This window comes from Episyrphus balteatus, chromosome 3 (genome assembly GCF_945859705.1).
Source record: "Episyrphus balteatus chromosome 3, idEpiBalt1.1, whole genome shotgun sequence".
Classification (NCBI taxonomy): Eukaryota; Metazoa; Arthropoda; class Insecta; order Diptera; family Syrphidae; genus Episyrphus; species Episyrphus balteatus.
The window spans coordinates 3,451,229-3,475,962 of NC_079136.1; the positions used below are offsets into that span (position 1 = coordinate 3,451,229).

The 24,734-nt window shown below is 34.8% G+C and overlaps 2 protein-coding genes across 3 annotated transcripts; one reads left to right on the forward strand and one right to left on the reverse strand.

Moving 5' to 3' along the window:
* Window positions 1–7: 7 nt before the first annotated feature.
* LOC129913137 (ATP synthase subunit C lysine N-methyltransferase) lies at window positions 8–3,418 on the reverse strand. The gene is made up of 3 exons (XM_055991667.1): window positions 3,089–3,418; window positions 2,844–3,025; window positions 8–266 (listed from the first exon to the last, which is right to left on the reverse strand). The coding sequence occupies exons 1-3, from the start codon at window positions 3,354–3,356 to the stop codon at window positions 114–116; spliced, it is 603 nt and encodes a 200-aa protein (XP_055847642.1). The 5' UTR covers window positions 3,357–3,418; the 3' UTR covers window positions 8–113.
* On the forward strand, window positions 964–24,730 carry LOC129913134 (negative elongation factor A). Of its 2 annotated transcripts, none has more exons than XM_055991665.1 (7): window positions 964–1,475; window positions 14,593–14,847; window positions 14,910–16,079; window positions 18,058–19,143; window positions 19,215–19,664; window positions 23,975–24,130; window positions 24,196–24,730. In XM_055991665.1, the coding sequence occupies exons 1-7, from the start codon at window positions 1,398–1,400 to the stop codon at window positions 24,370–24,372; spliced, it is 3,372 nt and encodes a 1,123-aa protein (XP_055847640.1). In that variant the 5' UTR covers window positions 964–1,397; the 3' UTR covers window positions 24,373–24,730. The 2 variants fall into 2 exon arrangements, with proteins under 2 accessions (XP_055847640.1, XP_055847639.1); XM_055991664.1 differs by lacking the exon at window positions 964–1,475 and adding an exon at window positions 6,969–7,213.
* The last annotated feature ends 4 nt before the right edge of the window (window positions 24,731–24,734 follow it).

Here is a 24,734-nt window from a genome sequence, read left to right on the forward strand (position 1 = left end):
ACTTGAAAAATATTTATAATTTTGTATTTAACTCAATAAGCAACAATTTTAATTATACAATAAATATATATAAAATCATAAAAAAAATTAAAAAAAAAACTGTTTTGTTTGTCCTATGACTTTTTGGCAATCTCATAGAACCATACAGTGTTGACACCATCTTCGATAACTTTGGTTGGCTTGGAATTTGGCAGGGGGAATCTACAGGCAATTATTTTGCAATCTACTTGACTTTCAGCTATCAGTTTGTGTTCCAAGTCTTTCATCTATGAAATAGAAAAAAAAATATTGAAAATTAATTCAAAAAGTGAAAATAGTTTGATTTAATTTGGTTTATTATCTAATTGTGTTTCGTTATTTTTATAAGTAAGCAGACGAAGGCTTTAGATAGAATAAATGGTAGCGTCAATGTTTTTATATAGTTACAATTACTTGCTGAAGTTAATATACACCACTCTGATATATTTTTATATTATTAGAAGAACTTTAATCAATTCTAAAAGTCAAAGTGAGCAGACGACCAACTTAAGAAACGAAAAATTGAGAAAATAAAGCGTGAACTGAAACATGCATAAACGAACAATAGAATATCATAGTAGATTCGAGGGCAATGTTATAATCCACTCAAATTGTTTTTGACCGGGATAGCAACACCAACAACAATCACGATATTAAGCGAAGAGAATCATCAACTATGACTTATTCACCAACACCGTGTTAGAATATTCATTTGCGTACGAAATGAACTCAAGCTTAAATTACTTTTTTACTTGAAAATTTGAGTTTCCTATCGTACATTTATGTACATATATTTTGGCTTTGTGAAAATGTCTATAAATGTTTTTATTTATCAACAAAAAAAAAATAAGTCCCAATAAATCTAAATTTGAATTTGAATTATCAAAAAAAAAAAAAAAACGCGACTTCCAAAAAAGCCTGAAGTTATCAGATCGGATAACGGACGAGAATATAAAAAATGAACGAGTCACGCAGTATTTACCAAATTAAATGTAAACAATTATCGCAACTGGTCGGATTACTCTTACGGAGGAATAACCCAAGGAAAGCTATCAACACCGAGAGACGTGAAGCAAATGCAGATGCTCGGCTCAAAACGGACATCAATGCAAAAACCATGATGAGAATATTAGTAAAAGACAGACAATAAGCCCCTATCAGAAGTCAAATCTGCGGGTCTTATCAAACCAGATTGTCGCTTATATTTCAAACAAAGTGGTCCGTTAATAGCGTAACCAAGTGGAACAAATTTTCTTTGACTCCGGAGCAACGTTTCATATCACGCAGCAATTTCATCTCGCACTCAGAAAATGAAAGGTCATTCTTACTAATGGTCAAGAAATTACTTCAACAGAAGATGACCGGAAACATCAATTCGAATGGACAATGTACTTTTTTTTCCTGAGTTCCAAGGAAGGGTGCGAGAACATCGAAATTTAAATGCTGTCAAGAAATTGGTAAGTGAATCCAAATTTACTATAAGTTGGGAAACACTCATGTCGTGATATTCCCATTAGAAAGTTCCCTTTTTGGAGTCAAAATAAAGAAAGGGATGTCCTAATGTCATTTTTATAACGCTGAATCGCTTTTTACAGGCTGAAAAACTTTGATTAGCCAGATTTTTCTAGCGATTTGCGAGTCATATAGGGCCCGTAGTTTTTTGTTTTTTTTTATGTCTGCGCAATATGCATGAAAGATAAAATGACTCGCTTGCCTTTTAAAAAGTAAAAGTACTCCAGTTTTAAATTTGGACAATGCGGGCCAATGCAATCGACGATACCATCATATTTTCAAACAGTTGTTGCGATCAAGGAATTCACAGCCCCTATGATGTTCAATAAACACACTAGAAGTGGTTTGATAGATCAGGAACTCGTACTGTGTGACATACATTTACATTTACATACTTAATCTAATCTGAAGATAAATCTTCTAGACTAGACACACTGCAGCTTCGGAAACTAAGTCCATTTGGCTGATACAGCACAAGACATTAATACAACAGAGAAAGACAAAGAATAGAAAGAACAACAGAAACACATAACCACGTGGCACAGAGGGAAGACATGGTTGACAATTGTCTCATGTTATCGCACAGGTTGCTTCAGTTAAGCTGGCGATTTTAGAAAAAACTTCTGAGCCGACCGTTGGGCTCGAACCCACGACTTCTGGCTCTGAAGTCATCTACCCATTCCTCTGTGCCATGGCCACCTGCACGAACTGTGTTATCCTAATAAAATAGAAGAAAATGGATTGGCCCTTGGTTATGTTTGTTTTGCAAACTATTCGATGCAATGGAACCCTCTCATCACCAAAGTAGATTATCAGGGGAATCTACATAAATTGGAAAGGCAAAACAGATCTACAGAAACCTATTTGTAATGTGAGCAGGTTGTGAATAAGCTTTACGTAAGCACATTACAAATAAGTCATATCCACCGATGTGGGTCAACTCAAATCATGACGACATCCTTGGGATGGAAAGCTGTTGGCGCGTATCCCCGCAGGTCTTGTTGAGGTTCAAAGCCTCCTGTAGGTACATACCTCTTGCATTCAGAGAACCTCCATTAAGGGTTTCTAAGTACTATAATTATGCTTCTGCGAAAGACCTACAAAGGCTCTGTTTTGGACAACCACAGCCACCGCAATTATCTAAAAGCGCCTTTCCCAAGTATTATCCGTGCCAGCGAGAACTGACAATAGGGCTTTACCCCGCGTTACTCATAATCTGAGTCTGATAGTTTATTAGAACCTTCATTCCACTTTCCATTTTTACATACTTTTGCATCTTTTGTTGGTACACATTCCAAAAAAAAAAAACTCACCATTTGTTCGACTCCAAAAATTACAATATAATTATATGGTTGCAGATTGAATTTCCATAGATCTCTGCGAAAGAAATCAGTCATTTTGTGAACTCCATTCCTCAATGCTGAATATTGGGAATATAAAACCAACCAAGGATTAAGTTCGACTCCCTCGGATTTGACTCCGTGTTTGGCGGCAGCTTAAAATTGTCAATATTTAAAATTGACACTCGGTTAAACTATGAATCTGTGATTATGATTACCTATTACAATTCGTCCATCACCAGACCCAATATCGAGTAGTTTTCCCTTTGAATTCTTTGGAATAAAAGATAGAACATTGTTGACTTGTTCGGTGGTTGCAGGGACATATGGCAGGCAGTAACGACGAAATGCTGGGGCTACAAATGAGGCGCATACTATTGTTAAACCAACTCCTATGCCGCCGGTAGCTGCTATTAAAAGTTTAGCTGTTGTTGAGATACGTTTTGTGTCGGGCTTTTGTCCTGTGTTTTCATTTAAATATTCCATTTGTTTTAAATATTTTTTTGTGTTATGAAATCGCCCACGAACTGGACACGAAATGTCATGGAAAGGTCTGAAATCAAATGACAGCTGCTGTAATTTTTTGACAGAAGGAAAACTGCTTGAAATGTAAGGGTCTGCTTTCATGAGTTATTTTTTTAATTTAAACCCTAAAGCCTGGTACGCTGCTCCCGCTAAATTTTAGCTCCCATACAAATTATCGAAAAATTTTAGCCGAGATAAAATGGATCCCATACAAGTTATCGATAATTTGTATGGGAATTTTATCTCAGCTAAAATTTAGCGCGAGCAGCGTACCAGGCTTAAAGCCTGGTACGCTGCTCGCGCTAAATTTTAGCTCCCATACAAATTATCGAAAATTTTTAGCCGAGATAAAATGGATCCCATACAAGTTATCGATAACTTGTATGGGAATTTTATCTCAGCTAAAATTTAGCGCGAGCATCGTACCAGGCTTTAAGCCTGGTACGCTGCTCGCGCTAAATTTTAGCCGAGATAAAATTCCCATACAAGTTATCGATAATTTGTATGGGATCCATTTTAGCTGAGATAAAATTTTTCGATAATTTGTATGAAAGCTAAAATTTAGCGCGAGCGCTAAATTTTAGCTCCCATACAAATTATCGAAAAATTTTAGCCGAGCTAAAATGGATCCCATACAAACTTGTATGGGAGTTTTATCTCCGCTAAAATTTAGCGTGAACAGCGTACCAGGCTTAAAGCCTGGTACGCTGCTCGCGCTAAATTTTAGCTCCCATACAAATTATCGAAAAATTTTATCTCAGCTAAAATGGATCCCATACAAATTTTCGATAACTTGTATGGGAATTTTATCTCGGCTAAAATTTAGCGCGAACAGCGTACCAGGCTTAAACCCTGAAGCCTGGTACGCTGCTGGCGCTAAATTTTAGCTTCCATACAAATTATCGAAAATTTTTAACCGAGATAAAATGGATCCCATACAAGTTATCGATAACTTGTATGGGAATTTTATCTCAGCTAAAATTTAGCGCGAGCAGCGTACCAGGCTTAAAGCCTGGTACGCTGCTCCCGCTAAATTTTAGCTCCCATACAAATTATCGAAAAACTTTATCTGAGCTAAAATGGATCCCATACAAATTATCGATAACTTGTATGGGAATTTTATGTCGGCTAAAATTTAGCGCGAGCAGCGTACCAGGCTTTAAACCCCATCAAGCCTGGTACGCTACTCGCGTTAAATTTTAGCTGAGATAAAATTCCCATACAAGTTATCGATAACTTGTATGGGATCCATTATCTCGGCTAAAAATTTTCGATAATTTGTATGGGAGCTAAAATTTAGCGCGAGCAGCGTACCAGGCTTCACACCGAATCAAAATTCCTTTCATAAAAAAAATCGAATTTTCAGCGATCACGAAGGGGGACTTTTCGCGAGTCGATTTTTGCCGTGCGGCGAAGCTTTTCGACTCGTGTGAACGTAAGTCGCCGGCGACTAAAGGGACATTTCCCATAGAAAAATCCTATTCGACCTATATATATCGTGCGGCTATAATCGACTAGTGAAAAGTCGGCAGAAGTGAATTTTTTCTGGAAATCATGTTGCTTGGAAAAAAAATTCGCGGCAAACGGAGCAGAATTCGATTTTTTTGAATCCCTCTTTTTTTGAGAGATTTACATGGATTTGCACAGACACACTTGCAATATTTGACATGTCTCAAACGTCAAGCCTGGTACGCTGCTCGAGCTAAAATTTAGCTGAGATAAAATTCCTATACAAGTTATCGATAACTTGTATGGGATCCATTTTATCTCGGCTAAAAATTTTCGATAATTTGTATGGGAGCTAAAATTTAGCGCGAGCAGCGTACCAGGCTTCAAACTGAAAGTTTCAGTCGTGTTTTTTTTGAAAGAATTTTGTTGTGAAGTATAGCCCATAGTAATATATCCGAATTTAGCGAAACCTCGATTTTAACAAAAAATAACCCATAAATCCAAATTAAAAGTTCTATCATTTTATACGTGAACTGCTTCTAAACCAATTCTAAGTTTAAGCCTGGTACGCTGCTCGCGCTAAATTTTAGCTCCCATACAAATTATCGAAAAATTTAAGCCGAGCTAAAATGGATCCCATACAAACTATCGATAAAAAATTTTCTCCGGCCAACATATACCATCTACTTCATATTTTGATTAAATTTAATTTATGTTACCGAAGAAAACAACCAAATTATTGATCTGGGGTCGAATTACGGGATACGTTCGTTACGGTTTGGTTGCTATGTGTCCCTATCTTTTTCTACTAAAGCCTGGTACGCTGCTCGCGCTAAATTTTAGCTCCCATACAAATTATCGAAAAATTTTAGCCGAGCTAAAATGAGTCCTATACAAATTATCGATAACTTGTATGGGAATTTTATCTGCTAAAGCCTGGTATGCTGCTCGCGCTAAATTTTAGCTCCCATACAAATTATCGAAAATTTTTAGCCGAGCTAAAATGGATCCCATACAAATTATCGATAACTTGTATGGGAATTTTATCTCGGCTAAAATTTAGCGCGAGCAGCGTACCAGGCTTAAAGCCTGGTACGCTGCTCGCGCTAAATTTTAGCTGAGATAAAATTCCCATACAAGTTATCGATAATTTGTATGGGATCCATTTAAGCTCAGATAAAATTTTTCGATAATTTGTATGGGAGCTAAAATTTAGCGCGAGCTGCGTACCAGGCTTAATTAAATAGAGACAGAAATATAATATATTTTAAAGCCTGGTACGCTGCTCGCGCTAAATTTTAGCTCCCATACAAATTATCGAAAATTTTTATCTGAGCTAAAATGGATCCCATACAAATTATCGATAACTTGTATGGGAATTTTATCTCGGCTAAAATTTAGCGCGAGCAGCGTACCAGGCTTAACTCAGGGATATCATGGCGAACAATTATATTTTACGACATTATTTTCCCACATAGGTGAAGAAATATGAATTTGAAAAATAATACCTGATATTAATGTCTAAAGCCTGGTACGCTGCTCGCGCTAAATTTTAGCTGAGATAAAATTCCCATACAAGTTATCGATAATTTGTATGGGATCCATTTTAGCTCAGATAAAAATTTTCGATAATTTGTATGGGAGCTAAAATTTAGCGCGAGCAGCGTACCAGGCTTAAAATAATTATTTCTAATGGAAGCGAGGCTTAAATACCCCTTACTTCTTCCTTGACGACTGCGTTTTTTTTTTGTCCAGTTTAGCCAGGGCGTAGTAAAAAACACACCTAATGGCACCACCCTACCAACAATTTTGCTTCTATAATGCTTTACAGAAGAAACAAATTCATCTGTAAAGCTTTATAGAACCAAAATTGTTTGTTTGGGCAAATTTATGTTTCAAGTAAAATGTTCGTGTTTTTTTTATCACTTCTTTAAAGTTTTATCGGAACGTGTTCAGAATACGAATTTTACACGAAAAATAAATAAAAAAAAATTAAAAAAAATACCAACTCACTATTGTGAATACCTTTGCACTCATTTTCTGAACACTTCATGTTTTCAAATAATTCACACACCACCCTACTGTACATATCTTTTTTTTTTATTACGAAAATAAAATGTCTGTCTTAACGAAAGCTGGCAACGTCAGTTTACTGAAAAATGGCGAATGTGCGTGACAGCGACACATCATTGTGGCTACATAATAAACTCGGTACATCAAACGATTCGTGGATAAGTGGTTCAATTTGTTCGCAATTAAACAAAGAAGTTCTAAGAAATATCAAAGAATGTTTTCCCGATCTACAAACTCAAGTTAAATTGAAATTATTGCTAAGTTTTTTTCACATACCGCGCCGTCTAGTCGAAGAGGTAACATTTATTGGTGAAAAAAAAATTTAACTTTCGTTAAGTTTTTCTCTATTTCTATCTCTTTCCCCCTTACATATTTCAATCAAAATGAAAAGAAAAAAAACAACGAAACACTTGTCATAAATTTGTGCTACTCTAATGTTGGTGAAAAATTAACAAAAAAAAAAAAAATAAACTTTTCATTTCACACGAAAAAGAAGGGTTTCCCTTGGAAATTTTATGATGTTTTGTTTTTATTTATGTTTTTCTTGATTTTTAGTTTTCAAATTGAATTAAAATGGTTAAAGTTATTGTTTTATTGAGAGGAATTTAAATTAGTGTATAGGAAAATTCCACTGTGTATATTAATTTTGGCGCGTTAATTATTTTTTGAATTTTTTGTCTTGAAAATTCACCCCCCACTTGGGAATGAGGGAACCTCTTCAAATTTGATAACAAACCTTTTAGCTGATTGATTTTTGATGTTAAATGGAGACAAACATGAGCTCATTCCATTTTAAAAATGTTTTTGTCGTCGTCTTTTTGACCAATTTTTCAATTCTTTTTGACTTTTGGTGGTTTATTGATTGTGTTTGCTTTTATAGTTTTTTTTTTTTCCTCAACAAAAGCTGCTAGACACTTAAGTTTGAACTATGAATGGTTCTAAAGTGTACCTAGAATATTCGAAGTTATGCAAATTGATTCTATTCACTTGGTAGCTTAATAGTTCAATAACAATAGTTGAAGTAATTGAATGAGCTACCCCATTCACCAATACTTAATTACTTCCTCCCACCCATTTTTGGGCGAGCTATATGACCTTGAAATTCATTATTTTCCTTGTCTATTTCAATTTTACTTAAAATTTAAGTTTGGGTTAAATGTTAGTTAGATATATATAAATGTCCTGGATTGTAAATGCTCAGGAAATGCCTTTTAGCTGGTGTTGAAGTTTATTTTTGTATAGGTATATGGTTTTGAAAAGGTGAAAAGTCTAAATGAACTGCATTGCGTTCGTGGATATGATGGCCAAGTCGGTAAAGAGGAACCCACTAGGTCGTTCATAAAATATTCTACGTAGTCACACAAAAATTGTAACAAAACTTTCAAAACGATTTTGAGCTCATTATTTTGACTTATTTTGAGTTTTAAATATTTTGAATGAGTTACGGCCGATTTCTTCACAGAGTCCTAGCGCTAGTACCGGTCCAAGTCCTAAAGTTAGTACTCAAATCGGTATTAACCCATTTCTTCACTCAAGTAGTAAGCTTTAGAACTGTCAATTTAGGACCGAGTACTACTTGGGACTCGGTACTAGGTAGCTCCTCAAAATCAGCTAGGACCTGGTTATTATACCAATCGTTAGTACTCAAATCGGTACCAAGTGATTTTTTCACACAAGTACTAGGCCGTAGTACTGTCAAATTGGTACCGAATTTTACTTAGGACTTCGTAAACGTTAGAACCTTATGTCGTTTTCGATTGGACGTCCAGAAGCGTCCGGAAGCATTCGGAAGGCTTCTGAAACCATTTTATTGGCATCAAAATGACAGCTAGAACGATTCTGAGAAGAGAAATTCTCTTCTCGATTTCAAATCAGAATCCACTCAAAAAGTACTAATACATAAATATTCAAATGCCAAAAAAAAACTCAATAAGTGTGTTTTTTTTTTTAATTCAAGAATTAATTGTTTTCTGAAATTGAAATTCATTAAAAAATAGAAATTAATCCATTAAAGCGATGGAATAATTTATTACCATCATCTCCTTCGTCGTCGTCTTCATAATTATAGTTTTACAACTTTAATACCATGTCACTAGTTTGCCAGAAAAAAAAATTAATTCAAATTTTTGACATTTAAAATTTTACACAAACGCAAAATAACAGAATTGAGTGGAAGCGTTTCAAACCGTTTTATTGGATTTCAGAACGAGTGAATCCTCGAGTGAAACCAATCGAAAACGACATTAAAATCGACAGTCTAGCGACGATAATACTCAATTCTTATTGAGTTTTTGCATTTATTTTTAAATTGTATGAGCATTTTTTAACTTTGTTTTGAAATGTGTAATTTTTGAATTTATTGATTTTTATTCTAATTTTGGCGTTTTGTAATTTGTATTTTTTAAAAGATATATCGCAATAGCAATGCAGTTTTTGAATAAATTACACTGGTCTGCAAGGAAATCCTCCTTTAAATAAAACTATACTTTTTGTATGCTGATTCCGAATCGAAAGTCAGAATTGACCTAGCACGTCACGTTTTTTTAGATATTCCCGTTAGAAAATCTCAAAAATTTGAAGAAATATTTGGGCATAATGTAATCTTTTTCAATTAAAATTGTTACGTTTTATGAAAGAACTTATTTTTTTCTTTCAAATTCAGTTTCAATCTTCTCAATATCTGTCTTCTTCTCCGAGATATCTTAATTTTAGTAAGTTTAGTAGGTTTGGTATATCTTACCATAAAAAAACTGATCTCTAAAAATTAATATATATCTTTCTCCCTAGAACAAAAGTATACTTTTCTAATGGACTTTAGTGTGCTGATTTTGAATCCGAACTCAAAAAATTTCGGTCAGCTCTGGTTTTTGAGATATAGTAGTTTTTTTTGAGATTTTCTAAAAAAAAAAACTTGATTTTGTGATACTTAGGGCCGGTTTGTTCACAGTCGATTATCGTTTAATCAAGGATTATTCCATACAAAAATCCTTGATTAAAAAATAATCGAGTGTGAAAAATCGGCCCTTAAATGCGAATATCTCAAAATCCTGACGTGATACATTTTTTTTGACTTCGGATTCTAACTCAGCACATCAAAAACTATACTTTTATTTCTGAGAGAAATAAATCTGAAGCTTTACAAGACAGTTTATCGAATGGTTTATTACAAATACGATATTTCTAAATAGAAAAATAGTATATAAAATAACAAAACACGTAATAATTTTGTTTGATGTATTTTATTATGGTTTTCTTTCATATAGGTTTTTGTTCATATAGGATTTACTAAAAAGTGAAGGATTTCGAAATTTCTGCTTTTTTTGTCAATCAGTATTTTAAAATATGAGTAAAAATTAATGTAAAAGGACATATTTGGTGTCAATCGATAGGTCATATTATGAGTAATAAGTTTTTCAAATTTGAGCTCAATGCACTAAATAGTTTTAATTTTATACAATTTCAAATTAATCTAAAAGGGTGATTTTTTTAGAAACTACTCATATTTTTCAAAAATCATTTTTACAAAAATGGTACCTGATAAAATTTTTCTGAAATCAGATTTAGATTCAGGAAAGTCTTATCTTTCATAATATTAAAAGATTATTTGAAGGAGAAAAAAAAAGTTAAATTTTGCAGACCAGTGTTATTATGAAATAAAAACGTTCGTTTGCAGAAAATTATCCATTTCTAATAGGAAAACCACAGTTTATGAAAGCATAAACGAAGCCACCTGCATACAATTTTCACTCAAAATATTATCATTCGGCACTATTTTACGGACAGTGTTATCAATTATGGCCGTCCGACATTTATCTTCCAATTTCCAACACAAAATGTCTTCTACAAATAGTAGGCGTTTTTTTTGTCATAGCTATCCGCAGTTTGGTTTAGCTTCTATTCCTATCGGCAGTTGCATGTTGTTTTTGTCATACTCATGTAAACGCAAAAGCGGATACGGATAGCAATGCCAAAAAAAAAAAATAACACAGCTAGTATTGCAGACTATGATCAAAATTGTCTTCATTCGATTCGCCCAATGACTGCTATAAAACAAAACTGCACCAAAACAATAAATATTCAGTTTTCAAAAATTTTATTTTTATTGAGATTATGAACATCCGCAACGCAAACTGTCTTTTAAATATTTACTTATTTTAACATGGTTTTTCGTTCGGTCGGTGACTGGTTTATCTGTGGCTTTCCCAGATTATTGAATTAACTACGATTCGTTGGTGAACTAGCTATCAGGCTTGCCGGCACTTATGAACAAAATCGTGACATTCTCTTCGTTCTTGATTGTGAAGGTTCTTGATAGGATTTATCTTCTTTCTTATTGTTCTTGTTCTCCAATCATCACAATATTTTTTAAATAATTTTAATGGTTATTTCAAGTATAATGGACTAATTTTTGTCTGTTAATATTTTGTAAAATTTGCTGAAATATTAAAATAAAATATTTCAAGCATCAAAATGTTGTCAAAATGAACGTTATACCAGTTTTATATGAATTATTTCTTAGGACCGCGTTGTGAACTTAGATCAGGTCCTATAAATGTGAAGAAATGCTCAGGTACTAACTTTTTGCTAGGACCGAGTTCCAGAACTAGGACCTGGTCTAGCTAGACCGGGTACTAGGCTGGCTTAGGACTAATGTGAAGAAATTGTATCAGTTAGTGTATGTATGGAAGTTGCACTGCGGCTTTTCTGCCCATAATCTCGTAACTACTTTAACTACAAAATGTTCGAATTTTATTTTTTTTCCATATTTGCATCTAGGACATTGTCTCTGATTTATTCTCCTATATATATAATAAGCCAGAAAAATTCAAATTTTTTTTATTTTCGATATACAAAAATTGCGGTAAGCGATTGAATGTTTCCCTGTATAACTCAGAAGTATGAAAAATGTAGTTAGGGAGTTTACGAGATTAGGGACAGTATTATAATCCTAAATTTTGCTGCAAATGTATTCTTTATAGCACTGTCTCCAAGTTTATACCGTTGAGGAATTTGATTATTTGGTTCCTTGACCACAACTTGGTGTTGTCCCAGGTATTTGTTTCGTTTATTCATTAGAGCTTCGTAGTTACCCAGTATTTGTTCTGGTATTTCATAATTTCTTCAAGAATCTACAAGTAGCACTGTCAACCAAAGTTTTTGTGGTGTTTTCGCAGTTGGCAGTGATCTGTGAGAAACCCTGTTTTTGTCTGCAGGTTGTTTCTGATTAGATCGGTGGGTGTTGTATGCATATCTTTTTTTTGGTTTTGATTCCCAAGTAATAAATTTGTTTAATAAATAGTTTCGTTCCAAATTTTTTTTCACTTGGCCTGCTTATAAGTTTTTATCATTTGTTTGATCGTGTTATTTCCAGTACCGCAATACCGTTCTAGACCCATAGGAGGTGCTGTGGCACTTGCCTTTAATAAGAAGTATGCCGTTTCATTCCTCCTGAACTCCAACATGTCCAGGGCTTAAAGTTTTTGAAATTGGTGCAAGCAAAATGACCTACATCTTAATTTCTCTAAGTGCTAGCCCTTAAGAGTAGTCCACCCAAAAAAGAAATCAAAAAAATATCGGGTTCGAGCTCTATTATTTTTTATTTCTTTTTTAGGCTGACTGCTCTGAATTACTTTCTTTAGTGAAAATATATGTTCCTAGTAGGCCAATGAGGATGAGAAAGTTAATGTTTTAAATTCCCCTTCAACTTATTATGCACAACGGGAGCCAATTTCTCATTGTTGTAGACATTTCAATTTTTATTACAATGACTTTGATCTTTGTATAACGAGATATCGATATATATGTAAATTAATTTTGTTTAATTTATTGAATAATTGTGTTTAAAAAAAATTTCGTTGGATATCGAACTAATATTTTAGTTCTAAGCAAAATCTTTTGATTGTAAATGATCGTATAGGTATTTGAATGAATAAATAAATAGATAAAAACGAAATCAGCTCCCTCCATCACTTCCTAATGTCGCTATGAATCTTCCTCGAATGTTCTCCATCATGAGATTTCTCTGATTTTCCTTCTTAAGTGACCGGCTTCCACTGCATTGTTTTTTTGAGCTTGCAATGCAGTCGTTGCCTTGTCCAATACATTGGCACTTATAAAATAATCGTATAATACTTTTAATGGATTTCAAACTTAATCTCCTGAGCAAATATTTGTTGGATATACAATTGGGGCTGAAAAAATGTTTCGTGGACATTTACGAGCTTTATTGTAACAGTTGTGAATTTCCGAGTGTTTAGGTTTAAGTTTATTAAATATACGAATAGTACAGATTAAACACATTTGAGTTGTGTCTTGGTTTTTAAGTGGAAAGAGTTATACTATATTGGAAATCATCCGTACGTAGCCTTTGCTGCACGATTCAGTTGTTGGTTGTCTTGTTCGGTTCCGTCTTAAATGGATACCATGCTCCCATGATATAGTTGAATGCTTTTACTGGATTATTCTCTTAAGCAAATCTGTACAAAAAACAGCTCTAGACCCGTCGGACATGTTTGGCTTAGCAGTATACAAATCTTGTGGCTTACAACTCTCAACCAGTCCTTGAGCATACTCTTGGAGTATTTGTCAATTCCACGCAAGAGAAAGTACCCCTGAAAAATAAAAAATATCTAGGTGGGACTGGCCTTACCATTTCGTCACACGATAACACTGATAATTAAACTATCACACAAAAAAATTATAGTGTACACAAATTTGACCATATATGGGCTAAATCCGGAGTCCGTTTGACCCCATCAGGTTCTGGGTTGGTGCAAAGTGCAAAATATCAATAAAAAATCATTTTTTGGTGTTTTTTTTTTTTTTTAATCATTCGCAATCTGAAGATTCAAGGAACAAACCGACCTCGGGTTCGGATAACGCTAGAGAGGTCTAGTCAAATGTACACAGAGCTTTTTTTTTTGTGCTAGTAAACCGGCTCATACAAAAAAATTTGTTTGCGAATTTGACAACAACAATAATCTATATTCGTATAGTTTTTATATTCTCGAATTTAACTGGATTCAGGTCATCACTAGTTCGAAGCAGATACGTGGGAAAGTTATGATCCCCTCGACATACATAGAGATCATAGCAGCGCCGAGAAAAGGAAGAAGAACTAGATTCAGGTCATATTAGCTTTGAAACAACTGAAAAACTAGGGTTCACATCGTAAATTCATACCATACAGTTAATGGCATAACCTTACCCCTAACCTCGTTATTTTAAATCCTTTTAGCCACACATTGCATGAGTTATAGTGCCTATACTAATGTTATTGACATAATTAACCGTTATTTCTACCCACCTCTACAATTAGGCACTTTTAATATTCTATCAATCAATTCCAACTCACACGTACCTTAAGTTTTTAAACTTTTCATAATTTCTTCAATTGTTGATACCTGTTTCTATTGATGCTTTGAACTTTATCACATGTACAAACGATCGAATCAATTGAGGTGATCGATTTCATACGAATCTTTTGCTTTGAGTTATTCTTACGAAAAGCAATAATTCCTTAATTAAAATTGTAGAATTTTTCCCTCCTGTAGATACCATGCTAGGACCGGGTGTTCAATGAAATAAATAACGCAAGATTAATCAATTTGTCATGTATTTACAAAACAAAAAAAAAAAAAATAAAAAAAAAATATATTTTGTCTTTTCTCAATAGTGGAAATCAGAATTAGAAGAAGTCATAGAAGTAGCAGGTCTAGATTCAGAATTATGGGTTTCTATGCTGGCAGAGACAATGAAAACATTTCCAGCAACAAGTTCGCTGAATACAGAAATATCCGATTACGAAGAGACCCGCCCAATATTTACAGATATGGTCAACGACCTCCGTAAAATGGTTAGCAAGCACAGCGATTTGGGAATGCTACCATTAGAGTGTCAGTATTTGAATAAGAATGCGTTAGTTTCTGTGGTAAGTATTTAGTAATAATATCACTCCATTAATTTGTAATTATTTGATTTCTTTATTTAAAGGTTGGTCAACAACAAAATCCAGTTAAGCACTTTACTTTGAAACGTAAACCAAAGAGTGCCAATCTGCGTACAGAATTGCTGCATAAATCAGCCGATGCACAATCGAGTCTTAAAAAGGCATCGGCGCCAACCATACCATTGCGTTCACGCGGCATGCCCCGCAAAATGACTGACACCACCCCACTTAAGGGTATACCCTCTCGAGTGCCTACATCCGGTTTCCGCTCGCCAAATGTTCAGCCCAATCAATCGCGGCCAAATATGAGTCGAACTCCGGCCGGTCGCAAAGACGGAGGAATTAAACTTATCGAATTTACCGAACAGCCTTTAGGTTATGCAGCTGCAAAAAAACGAAAACGTCAACAAGAACTCGAAGAGCAACAGAAAAAGGCATTGGAACAAAAGCAAGCCAATGCCACCACAACAAATGCTACAACTTCAACAACGGCCTCAAGTACAGCGGCAGCAGCAGCATCGTCATCTTCATCCACCACAGCCTCAACAGTTTCTACATTGACAACTGAGGCTGCAAATGTAGAAACAATTACAGTTTCCACCCCATCCATAGCTGCAACAACAAGTGCCGTAGTCACCCCAGACTATGCACCCACACTCACCTACACCCAGCCACCAACACCAGCTGTGGAAACAATGTGCGACGATAAGCTCATAACTGCCAAACAAATTGCTAATGCAGCTAATACCACGGTTAATACATCTCTGTCCTCGAATGTTGTTCAAGTGAACAATAATAAAATATTCATCAAGGAAGAGATTCAAATTAAGACCGAAGATGCGGTTATGTCGCGTCCCATTAAAATCGAGCCGGATATTCAAATGCAGCAAATTACCATACAACAACCGATTACTCAGACAATTGTTAGTACACCCAGCAGTATGGTTTCGTCGAATCAGCTCAGCCAGCCAATTAAGATTGAAAAGCTTGACATCAAGCCCATAGTAAAAGCGACACCAATACAAACTGTGGTGCAGCGTCCGAATGCGTTGGCCAACCTTCCAAATAATATTTCAGTTAAAATCACTTCCACTAAGGCTACCAAGCCCAATCAGCAACATCAACAACATCAACAGCAACAACAACAACAGCAAAAGCCAATTCTCATTAACAGTTCAACACCAGTTATCCTTTCTCCAACAACAATTCAAAATGTAAGTTATAAGAAAACTATGTATCCAAAACTTAACCATTTAAACTCGTTCTTTCGACTTTCATAAAGCAAATTCAGATAAATTAACGAATTTCTAAGTAGAGCCCCTTTTAATTTTGCAAACCTATCTGTAAACGAGACACTGCTACATTCTATGAGGAAATTTATAACGCTATTTCTCTCTACGTCCCAATTAGACAACGTAAAAATTTTATTTTCTTCTCCCTCTTGGTATAACCAGAGATTACGTTCTCTGCGAAATAAGAGAAATAAGTTGTGGGGTGTTTTTCTTCGTTCTCGATCAAGTACGGATTATTCTAATTATTTTGGAACTAATCTCGCTTTTACTGAACTCTACAACTCCTTTTACGTACGGTATATAATTGAAACTCAAGCTAACCTTATTAACGATCCTAAGACATTCTAACAGTTTGTCAACTACAAGAAAAAGTTTCTCTTTCCCTTAACAACGAAACTTCAAGTGATCCTCAACACATCTCAAACTTGTTTGCCTCATTTTTCAAACAGTCTTTCACAGATGATTCATTTAAACCAGGTGAAGATTATTTTAATTATTTGCCAAATTTTGCATTCGATCCTTTTCTCCCAGATATCGAAATAAATCTCATCGAAGAATCAACTTGGTGAAGAATACTCTGAAGGGCCAGATAAGCTCCCTGCCATTCTTCTTAAAAAATGTTTTCAAACGCTCTCTTTTCCGCTCTCTCAGATATTTAAGTTATCTTTATCTCAATAAGAACTCCAAAGGTATGGAAAATTAACAAAAAATGTGCAAAAAATGACGTTGTCAAACTTTCTCATATACCCAAAATTTTTGAATGCATCCTAAACGAACTCATAAGCATCCGCTCTAAGTCACTTATATCCCTTAGACAACATGAGTTTCTCAAGGGTAAGTCCACTACCACTAACCTCATTGAATTCGTGGAAGTCTTTTAAGACCCCTCGTCTTTATTCTTACCATTAATGACATCGATATGATCATTAAGCACTCCCATATCTCATTGCATGCTGACGATACTAAGTTTTTTAAAACAATATCATCGGTAAATGATTCCAAACTTATCCAATCAGACCTTTACAGCTTTTCAGTTTGGTGTCTTACAAATTTTCTCGAATTAAATGTAACCAAATGCCAATCAATGACCTTCTCACGTAAGCGCATAATATCTCCTCCCCGTTACTACCTACTCTACAATCAACCCATTCCCATTTTTGAAACGATTCGAGACCTTGGTCTCATATGTGATCGAGAACTGAATTTTCTAGTGCACATCGATAACATGATACACAAAGCAAACTCAGCCCTCGGTTTTGTTAAACGATTGTCTAAAGAACTCTGTAACCCTTATGTGACTCGCTCCCTCTATATAGCCTTCGTTAGACCCATCTTTGAATACGCTTCACAAGTCAGTTAACCATTAACCCCTCTTCGTAACCTACCTTGGGACGATCCCTTAATCCTCTCTACCTATCAAAATCGTCTTAAACTAATTAACCTAATATGAAAAAAGAAATATGAAATATGAAACCTTTAGAAGAACGAAGAATTATAAGCAATATTCTATTTATTCACCGACTTCTCAGCGGATCTGTTGACTTTCAATCTCTCTATAATTCCATTTTTTTTTTATTACTAACCCCCGAGGATTTTCCCTCGCCTTTTTGTTATCTGTCCTCCCACCGTACATCCTATGGCTCCAACGAACCCCTTACTCGAATGTTGCGGAGTAAAAACACGAACCTAGACTATTTTGATTTCAACATCAGCCCGTCTCTCCTTAAACACCGCCTTCTACACTGTCCCGATCACCCTAAGTTAGCTATAAGTTATTTGTTAAGATAGATTAAGTTATTGTAGCTTGAATTAAGAGGAATAAATGGGGGTTCTGCCCCCACAAAAATCAAAATAAACTCGCAACCATATTCATGTTTTTCTGATGTCCTCTTTTTTACAGAAACAACCGAGCTTATCGAATGCAAGTCAACAAACGCAAACCACGACTCTCAAGTCCCTGCCACTATCCCAACTCAAATCGGCTACCAACAGTGGTCCAGTGATTATTTCACAGACTATCATTCAACCGGCGAAACGTAGCACGCAGAATATTATTGTCTCCTCGGCTCCAACAATTACATCAAATATATCCTCAATGGTTCAGACATCGGCCGGTAACATAAACAACAATAATTTGCATATACAACAAACACAGCAGCAACAACAACAACAACAACACAAACCACAAGCCACGCAATACATAATAACATCTTCACCTCAAACTACAATGCCTTCACTGGCATCGTTCGCGCAGGCGCGACCGACCCAACAAACAATCTACCAAACATCTTCTGCGAACACTATGAGCGGATCGACTCAAACACCCACGAAAATCCTCCTCAAAACAGCATCCTCGCTTCCTGTCATGATGTCGACCACCCGCCAAAATCAAACAACCGTGCAATCGAATCCGCCTCCGCTGATCTCCACCCAACAGCCGACCATATTGAACATACAAAATGTCAATCTACCCAATCGGCCGGTTACCATTCAGCCAGCATCTCATGCTGCCCAACAACAACACATGTTGCAACAGCAACATCAACAGCAACACATCCAGCAGCATCAACAAATTCAAACCCATACTGTGGTCTCGAACACTAATGCCACTCAACAGCCTAAATTGACTCAAGTGGTAATGCAATCGCCGAATAATTCTAACGTCAAGGGCAAAACTATAATTCTCACACAAAAGGGTGTGATTTTGAGGAATATTGGTGGCGATATGTATCAACAGATTCCGATAAGCAACATGTCTGGGCTGCAGAATCTAAATGCAGCTACTATAATGACAAGTGGGCCACCAGGTCTGGTGAAAACCACTCAAAACGCACAAACAATTCATGTTCAGCAGCCAATGAAGCAGACGACTCAGCAGCTACCCGCCTTAATACCGACTAATAATTTGAATCAGCAGCAAATCGGGCAAGTTGTTGTGCAACAACAACCTCAGCATCAGCAATCTGTTCAAACTATTATTGGAAGTGTAAGTACATATTTTTTTTAATTCTTGTTTTTTGGTTCGATTTATTCATTTTCATTTGTTTTGCTATTTAGCCTCCCCAACAAACTATAATTCGCCCAGTTATGACGCAAAGTTCGCTTCCATCGTTGCCACAGGGTTTGACATTGATACAAAGACATGGCCAACAAACGCAACTTGTTCAAATGCAACCTACACAACAACAAATTCAACCACAACAACAACAACAACAGCAGCAACAACAACAACAGCAGCAACAGATCCATAGAACCATACTGACACAACAGCCTCAAACAACAGTAACAAATCAATTAAGACCGCAACAGATTATTCTGCATCATAAGCCACAGCAGCGTATTATTACTACAACAACAACTCAGCAAGCTTTAGCCCAAAATAATGCAAATAATAGTAATAATAGCAATAGCAGAGGAACACAAATTATTGAGGTTCGCCAGCAATCGCATCAGCAGCAGCAACAACAGCAACAACAAAATCCACAAAGGAAGGGTTTGTCGTTATCGGTAAGTGTTTGGAATAGAAATATTACATAAAAAGAAATTCTATATGAATTTTTAAATTAATATAAGCTTATAAATGATCTTCAGTTTGGTTTAAGGAACCGAAGAAGAAAATATTTATAAAGTATTTGGTTGAATACATCCATCAACTCAGATGTTTCTTAACTTAACGAAAGCATTTGACTTTGTTCACCAATAAAATTCTATTAAAAAAGCTTGTTCTAGATTTGCTTTTCGAATTAAGGTTCTTTGTTGGTTTTTGTCATATCTTTCGAATAGAAAACAGCCGTGTTATATTGGTACTCAGTATTTTACTGAGTAAACATTTTATGCTGTAAACAACAACAATTGATTGCTTTTATTTATTTATTAATAATCCTTATTGTTGAAGGGTCTAAAATGTATAAGTTTAGAAAAAAAATGTCTCTATAAACGATAAACCGACAAATAAAAAACGTTTGTTTATCCTTAGCAATCTTTTGTTGTTGTTTCCGGTACTGAGTTACCAATAAAACACGGCTAATATGTGTTTGCAAATGAGATAATTAATTACTGAGGTATTGTCCTGTTCAGAACCTTTACTTTTTCTAATTTATGCAAATATTGTTTTTAATGGGCATTTAGGGGGAAAATTATTGCTTTCGTTGACATTATGTCTTTTGGTTTTAATATCACAATATCGGTCTTAGAAGAAAATCAAGAGTATTGCAGTTTTTATTTTCGGAAGATTTTAATCTTTACAAAATCAAGTGTCAAGCCAGAATTTTGTTAAGAAATTACAGTAGAAAATAGTGGTTCAATAGTTGAGGTCATGAAACTCCAAAAGATTCCAGGTCTATTAGTTTGACACACACATAAGACATTTTTAGGCAAAATTTTCTATTCAAATCACGACATGTCTACCTCGATGGTAGATTCATAGTAACGACTTTCAATGAAGTAATAAGTACCGTCGAAAAAAGAATAAAGTTCATAATGATGAAAGTGGACTAAATTACTGCTAAAAAACAACTAAATCTATCATAAAACTAACTATAATTTAACGTTTAAACCTTATTTCAAACTAAAATTGCAGAAAATAGATTTCTTTATTAATCGTTAAATTGTTACAAGAAAGAAGTAACATAAAACCGTTATGATAAAGTTATTAGGTTTTTTTTTTTTTTTTTTTGAAACCATGCAAAAAGTGACTTAGTCCACTTTCATAATTAAGGGCACATATGTGGAAGAGACCTTAAAAAACGTCCTAACCGAATCAATTAACAAAATTATTTGCTGATTATATTAAGCTCACACTTTTAAGAAAAGTCATGAAATATTAAGTGTCTAAAAAATTTAGTTTTCGAGAAAACCTGATTTTTTTGCCAAAATGGGTCAAAAATGACCCGAGGATCCTATAAAGGTTAATGAATGTTTAGCTTGGATGGGCATCGATGATCATGTCACAACTTAGATTGTGTTCGGGATCGATTCCAGAGTTATTCAATCAATATGTTAAAGAATAGCCAGAAACTAAATATGCTGAAAGTGGAACACCACAGGATTACGTAATCTTACCCCTCTTATGGCTAAGTGTAATAAACGAATTCCTAATTTAACTGGAACCAGGTGGAGTAAAGGCAGTTACATATTCAAAGGCGCAGGTTGTTACAGCATCGGAGATCTGTCCAACCGTATTTAGCGAAAACTTCGAGGCGGCCTTCCAAAAATGTAGAAACTGGGCCGCAATGAGTTAGTGTTAATCCAAAAAACGGAAAGGTTGCTACTTAGCACCAGGACGAAAATTACCTCCTTCATCCTTCCCCGGTTGACTGGACAAACTCTCTCACTTTCCAGTCAAGCAAAATACTTAGGTGTTATAATGAAACTTTAGTTTATCTGGAAACTCAATATAGAAGAACGTTTGGAAGGAAAACATAGCTTTCTAAGCATGTAGTAGAACGGCGGAAATGGGGTTTCCAACCAAGCATGATCCTATGGACTTACAATGCGGCAGTGTGACAAAATATTGTGACAGTATTGAAAAAGTAAAAAACGTTCAAAGAATATTTTGCCCTCCAGTTTTATGTAGTGTAATTAGACTCAAAAAATAGGTTTGTAGGATTCTAAATGGTTGAAAAGGATTTTCGGACCATCATTTTTACAGATGGCTTAAAAATTTACTGTGATGTGGTAGATGGCATTTTGTCTTCCTAACCACTTAAGTGTTTCAATGTGGGGTGTTAGCAATTAAGGAATCCCGTAGGATACACAAAAACCAAGCAATACCGAATAACAATATTTGCAATGTAGTTCAAGCTATTGATAGCTTTTCGATTAACTCAAAACTAGTCAGTGAATGCAAAACAGAATTGACGGGACTTAGCGACACCTGCCGACACCCCTAGTCCTAGAAAGATGGTTTAATCGTTTTTGAAAACGGTGTTTAAAGGGGAAATAACACTTTGTAAGCACGAAATCGAGTGTCATTTTTATCAGCGTATAAAACTAAGGAGAAAAATTATTTTCTTTTGGAGTTTGTTTAGTTTGTTTGAGTATATCCATAGGTAACAAAATAGGCTAATTTGAAAATTTTTAATGATGTGAAATTTTGTAAACGGCGGCGCGCGTAGTTCAGGATGATAGCAAAATCCTGTGCTCCCATCGGGCGACCAACTAACTCCTACAGTTTTTAACCGATTGGGCTGAAATGTGTGGAGCTTAACAATACTATTCTCCAGTGAAGTACTTAGGATTTTTTTGAAATATTAAAATTTAACGATTTTATGCTCTTTTTTTTCATCAAATTTTGTATTTGGAATGAAATAATTTTTTCAAACAAATGCCATTTCTTTAAAAATTAATATTTAACTGGAGAATAGTATTGCAAAGCTCCAGACAAAATTTCAGTCTAATCGGTTAAAACCTGTAGCAGTTAGTTGGTCGCCCGATGGGAGCACAGGATTTTGCTATCATCCTGAACTACGCCGCCGTTTCCAAAATTTCACATCATTAAAAATTTTCAAATTAGCTCCTTTGTATTATACACTGATGAAAATGGTGAAACGAGTTCGTATTCGTATCTACAAAGTGTTTTTACCCCTTAATGTAGACATGAACCTCATCAAACATTTTCTTTTAAAGCTATCACAACAAAAACATTACTGTTAAAAAAAGAGCCAAGTTCTCCTATGTTGAAATTATGCTGGCACAAAAAGTACTGAGATGTAAAAGTGTACCAAGTTCTAAAGTTTGGATTCAAATTCGTATCAATAAAATTTTGATTGTTCCCTTGACAATTTTTCTTTTAACTGCCGATTTTTAAAGTTATTTCAAAAATTGCCAAGTAAACAATCAAAATTTTATTGATACGAATTTGAACCCAAACTTTAGAACTTGGTACACTTTTACATCTCAGTACTTTTTGTGCCAGCATAATTTCAACATAGGAGAACTTGGCTCTTTTTTTAACAGTAATGTTTTTGTTGTGATTTCACTCCTTTTTGCAAGGTATGGCTGTAGAATTGAAAATCTATATATTTGATGAAAATTCAGTGAAAATGGGCGGTTACCACGCCCCCTGGCTAAAGTTCTCAAATTTTAATTTTTTTCCTTTTTATAAACTACTAGCTCTACCATTCTACCAAATTTCAAGATTCTACGATAATCAAAAGTGCTCTATAATATTTGATGAAAATTCAGCGGAAATGGGCGGATGCCACGCCCCCTGAATTGAAAATCTCAAATTTTCGATTTTTCCCTTTGTATACACCACAAGTCCTATCACCGTGTAAAATTTCAAGTTTCTACGTTAACGGGAAGTTCTCCATAATTTTGATGATCTGTCAGTGAGTGAGTGAGTGAGTCAGTCAGTCAGTTACGGTTTTTGCGATTTTTGAAGCCCTATATCTCAGAAACTACTCATCAAAAGAGGCTGAAATTTTATGAGGAGTTTGGTTTCGACCAGCTCAACAAATGTAGCGAGTTTGAAATTTCTAGCATCTTTGGTGTGGAAGTTAGAGGGGGGTCGAAAATGGCCTGAGTTGTTTCCTGTAAATAAGGGTGTAGTGCCAAAGTTGCTAGAGAACTTGGCTGGGCACTACCGTGCCCCTTGATATCTAAAAAAATGACCTGATAAGCAAACATATAGGTACCTATTTCAAATGAGAAAAAAACTTTATCCCTCTCGGGGGCCATCTAGCGTCAAAATAAAAATCTGCAAAAATTGGGGGATATTTTTTTTTTTTATTTTGAAACACTTTTTCCAGGAACTTGATTCTCAAAAATCCTTAAATAACGAAAGCCCTAATCTATACAATTTCTTTTTTTTTCAGAACGAGCACGTTCATAAGGCTCATGAAATGTTTAGAAAAGCCAATCGTGTTTCTCGTCCAGACAAGGCACTTATTCTTGGTTTCATGGCAGGTCTCCGAGAGAATCCTCGACCTAATTCCGAAAATGTTATTGTTATCAAATTAGCTGAAAGTGAGGTAAGTTATTGAGTTTTCTCAAAATCAAAAGCATTTTATTTAATTTAATATTTGTTTGTCTATAGGAAAAAGTTCAACAAGAAGATGGAACATCGGCTCTGTGCCTTGTGGAGTCTTTAATTCGCTTAGATTACAACACTGGCGAATGGAAAACATTCCAAAACTATCGACGCCTCGATCAAAATTCTAGTGCTCAGAGTACAGATGGTGGAATGCAGTCACAGAATTCTGTAGTGATATAAAAAAAATAAAGAGAACAGAGAACAAAATTAAAAACGCACGCTTGTCTATAATCGTTATATTCATCCACGCCTAGATTTTTCACTATAAAAAAAAAGTATTTTTGTTCTTTGAAAAACAAATTAAATTATAAATTTAGAAGAAAAATAAAACAAAAAAAGTTAAGGGAAAATAAAATTCAAACTGTAAGAAAATAATGTTAAAAAAAAATATTGATTGAACAAAAAAAGAAATCAAATCAAAAAAATAAGGAAAGAAAAAATACATTTTCTTTGTTTAAAACCACTTATTGAATGAAATAAATTTTTATTTAAAATGAAAACAACAAAAACAATAATAACAAAACGCTATAAATGTCTATGAA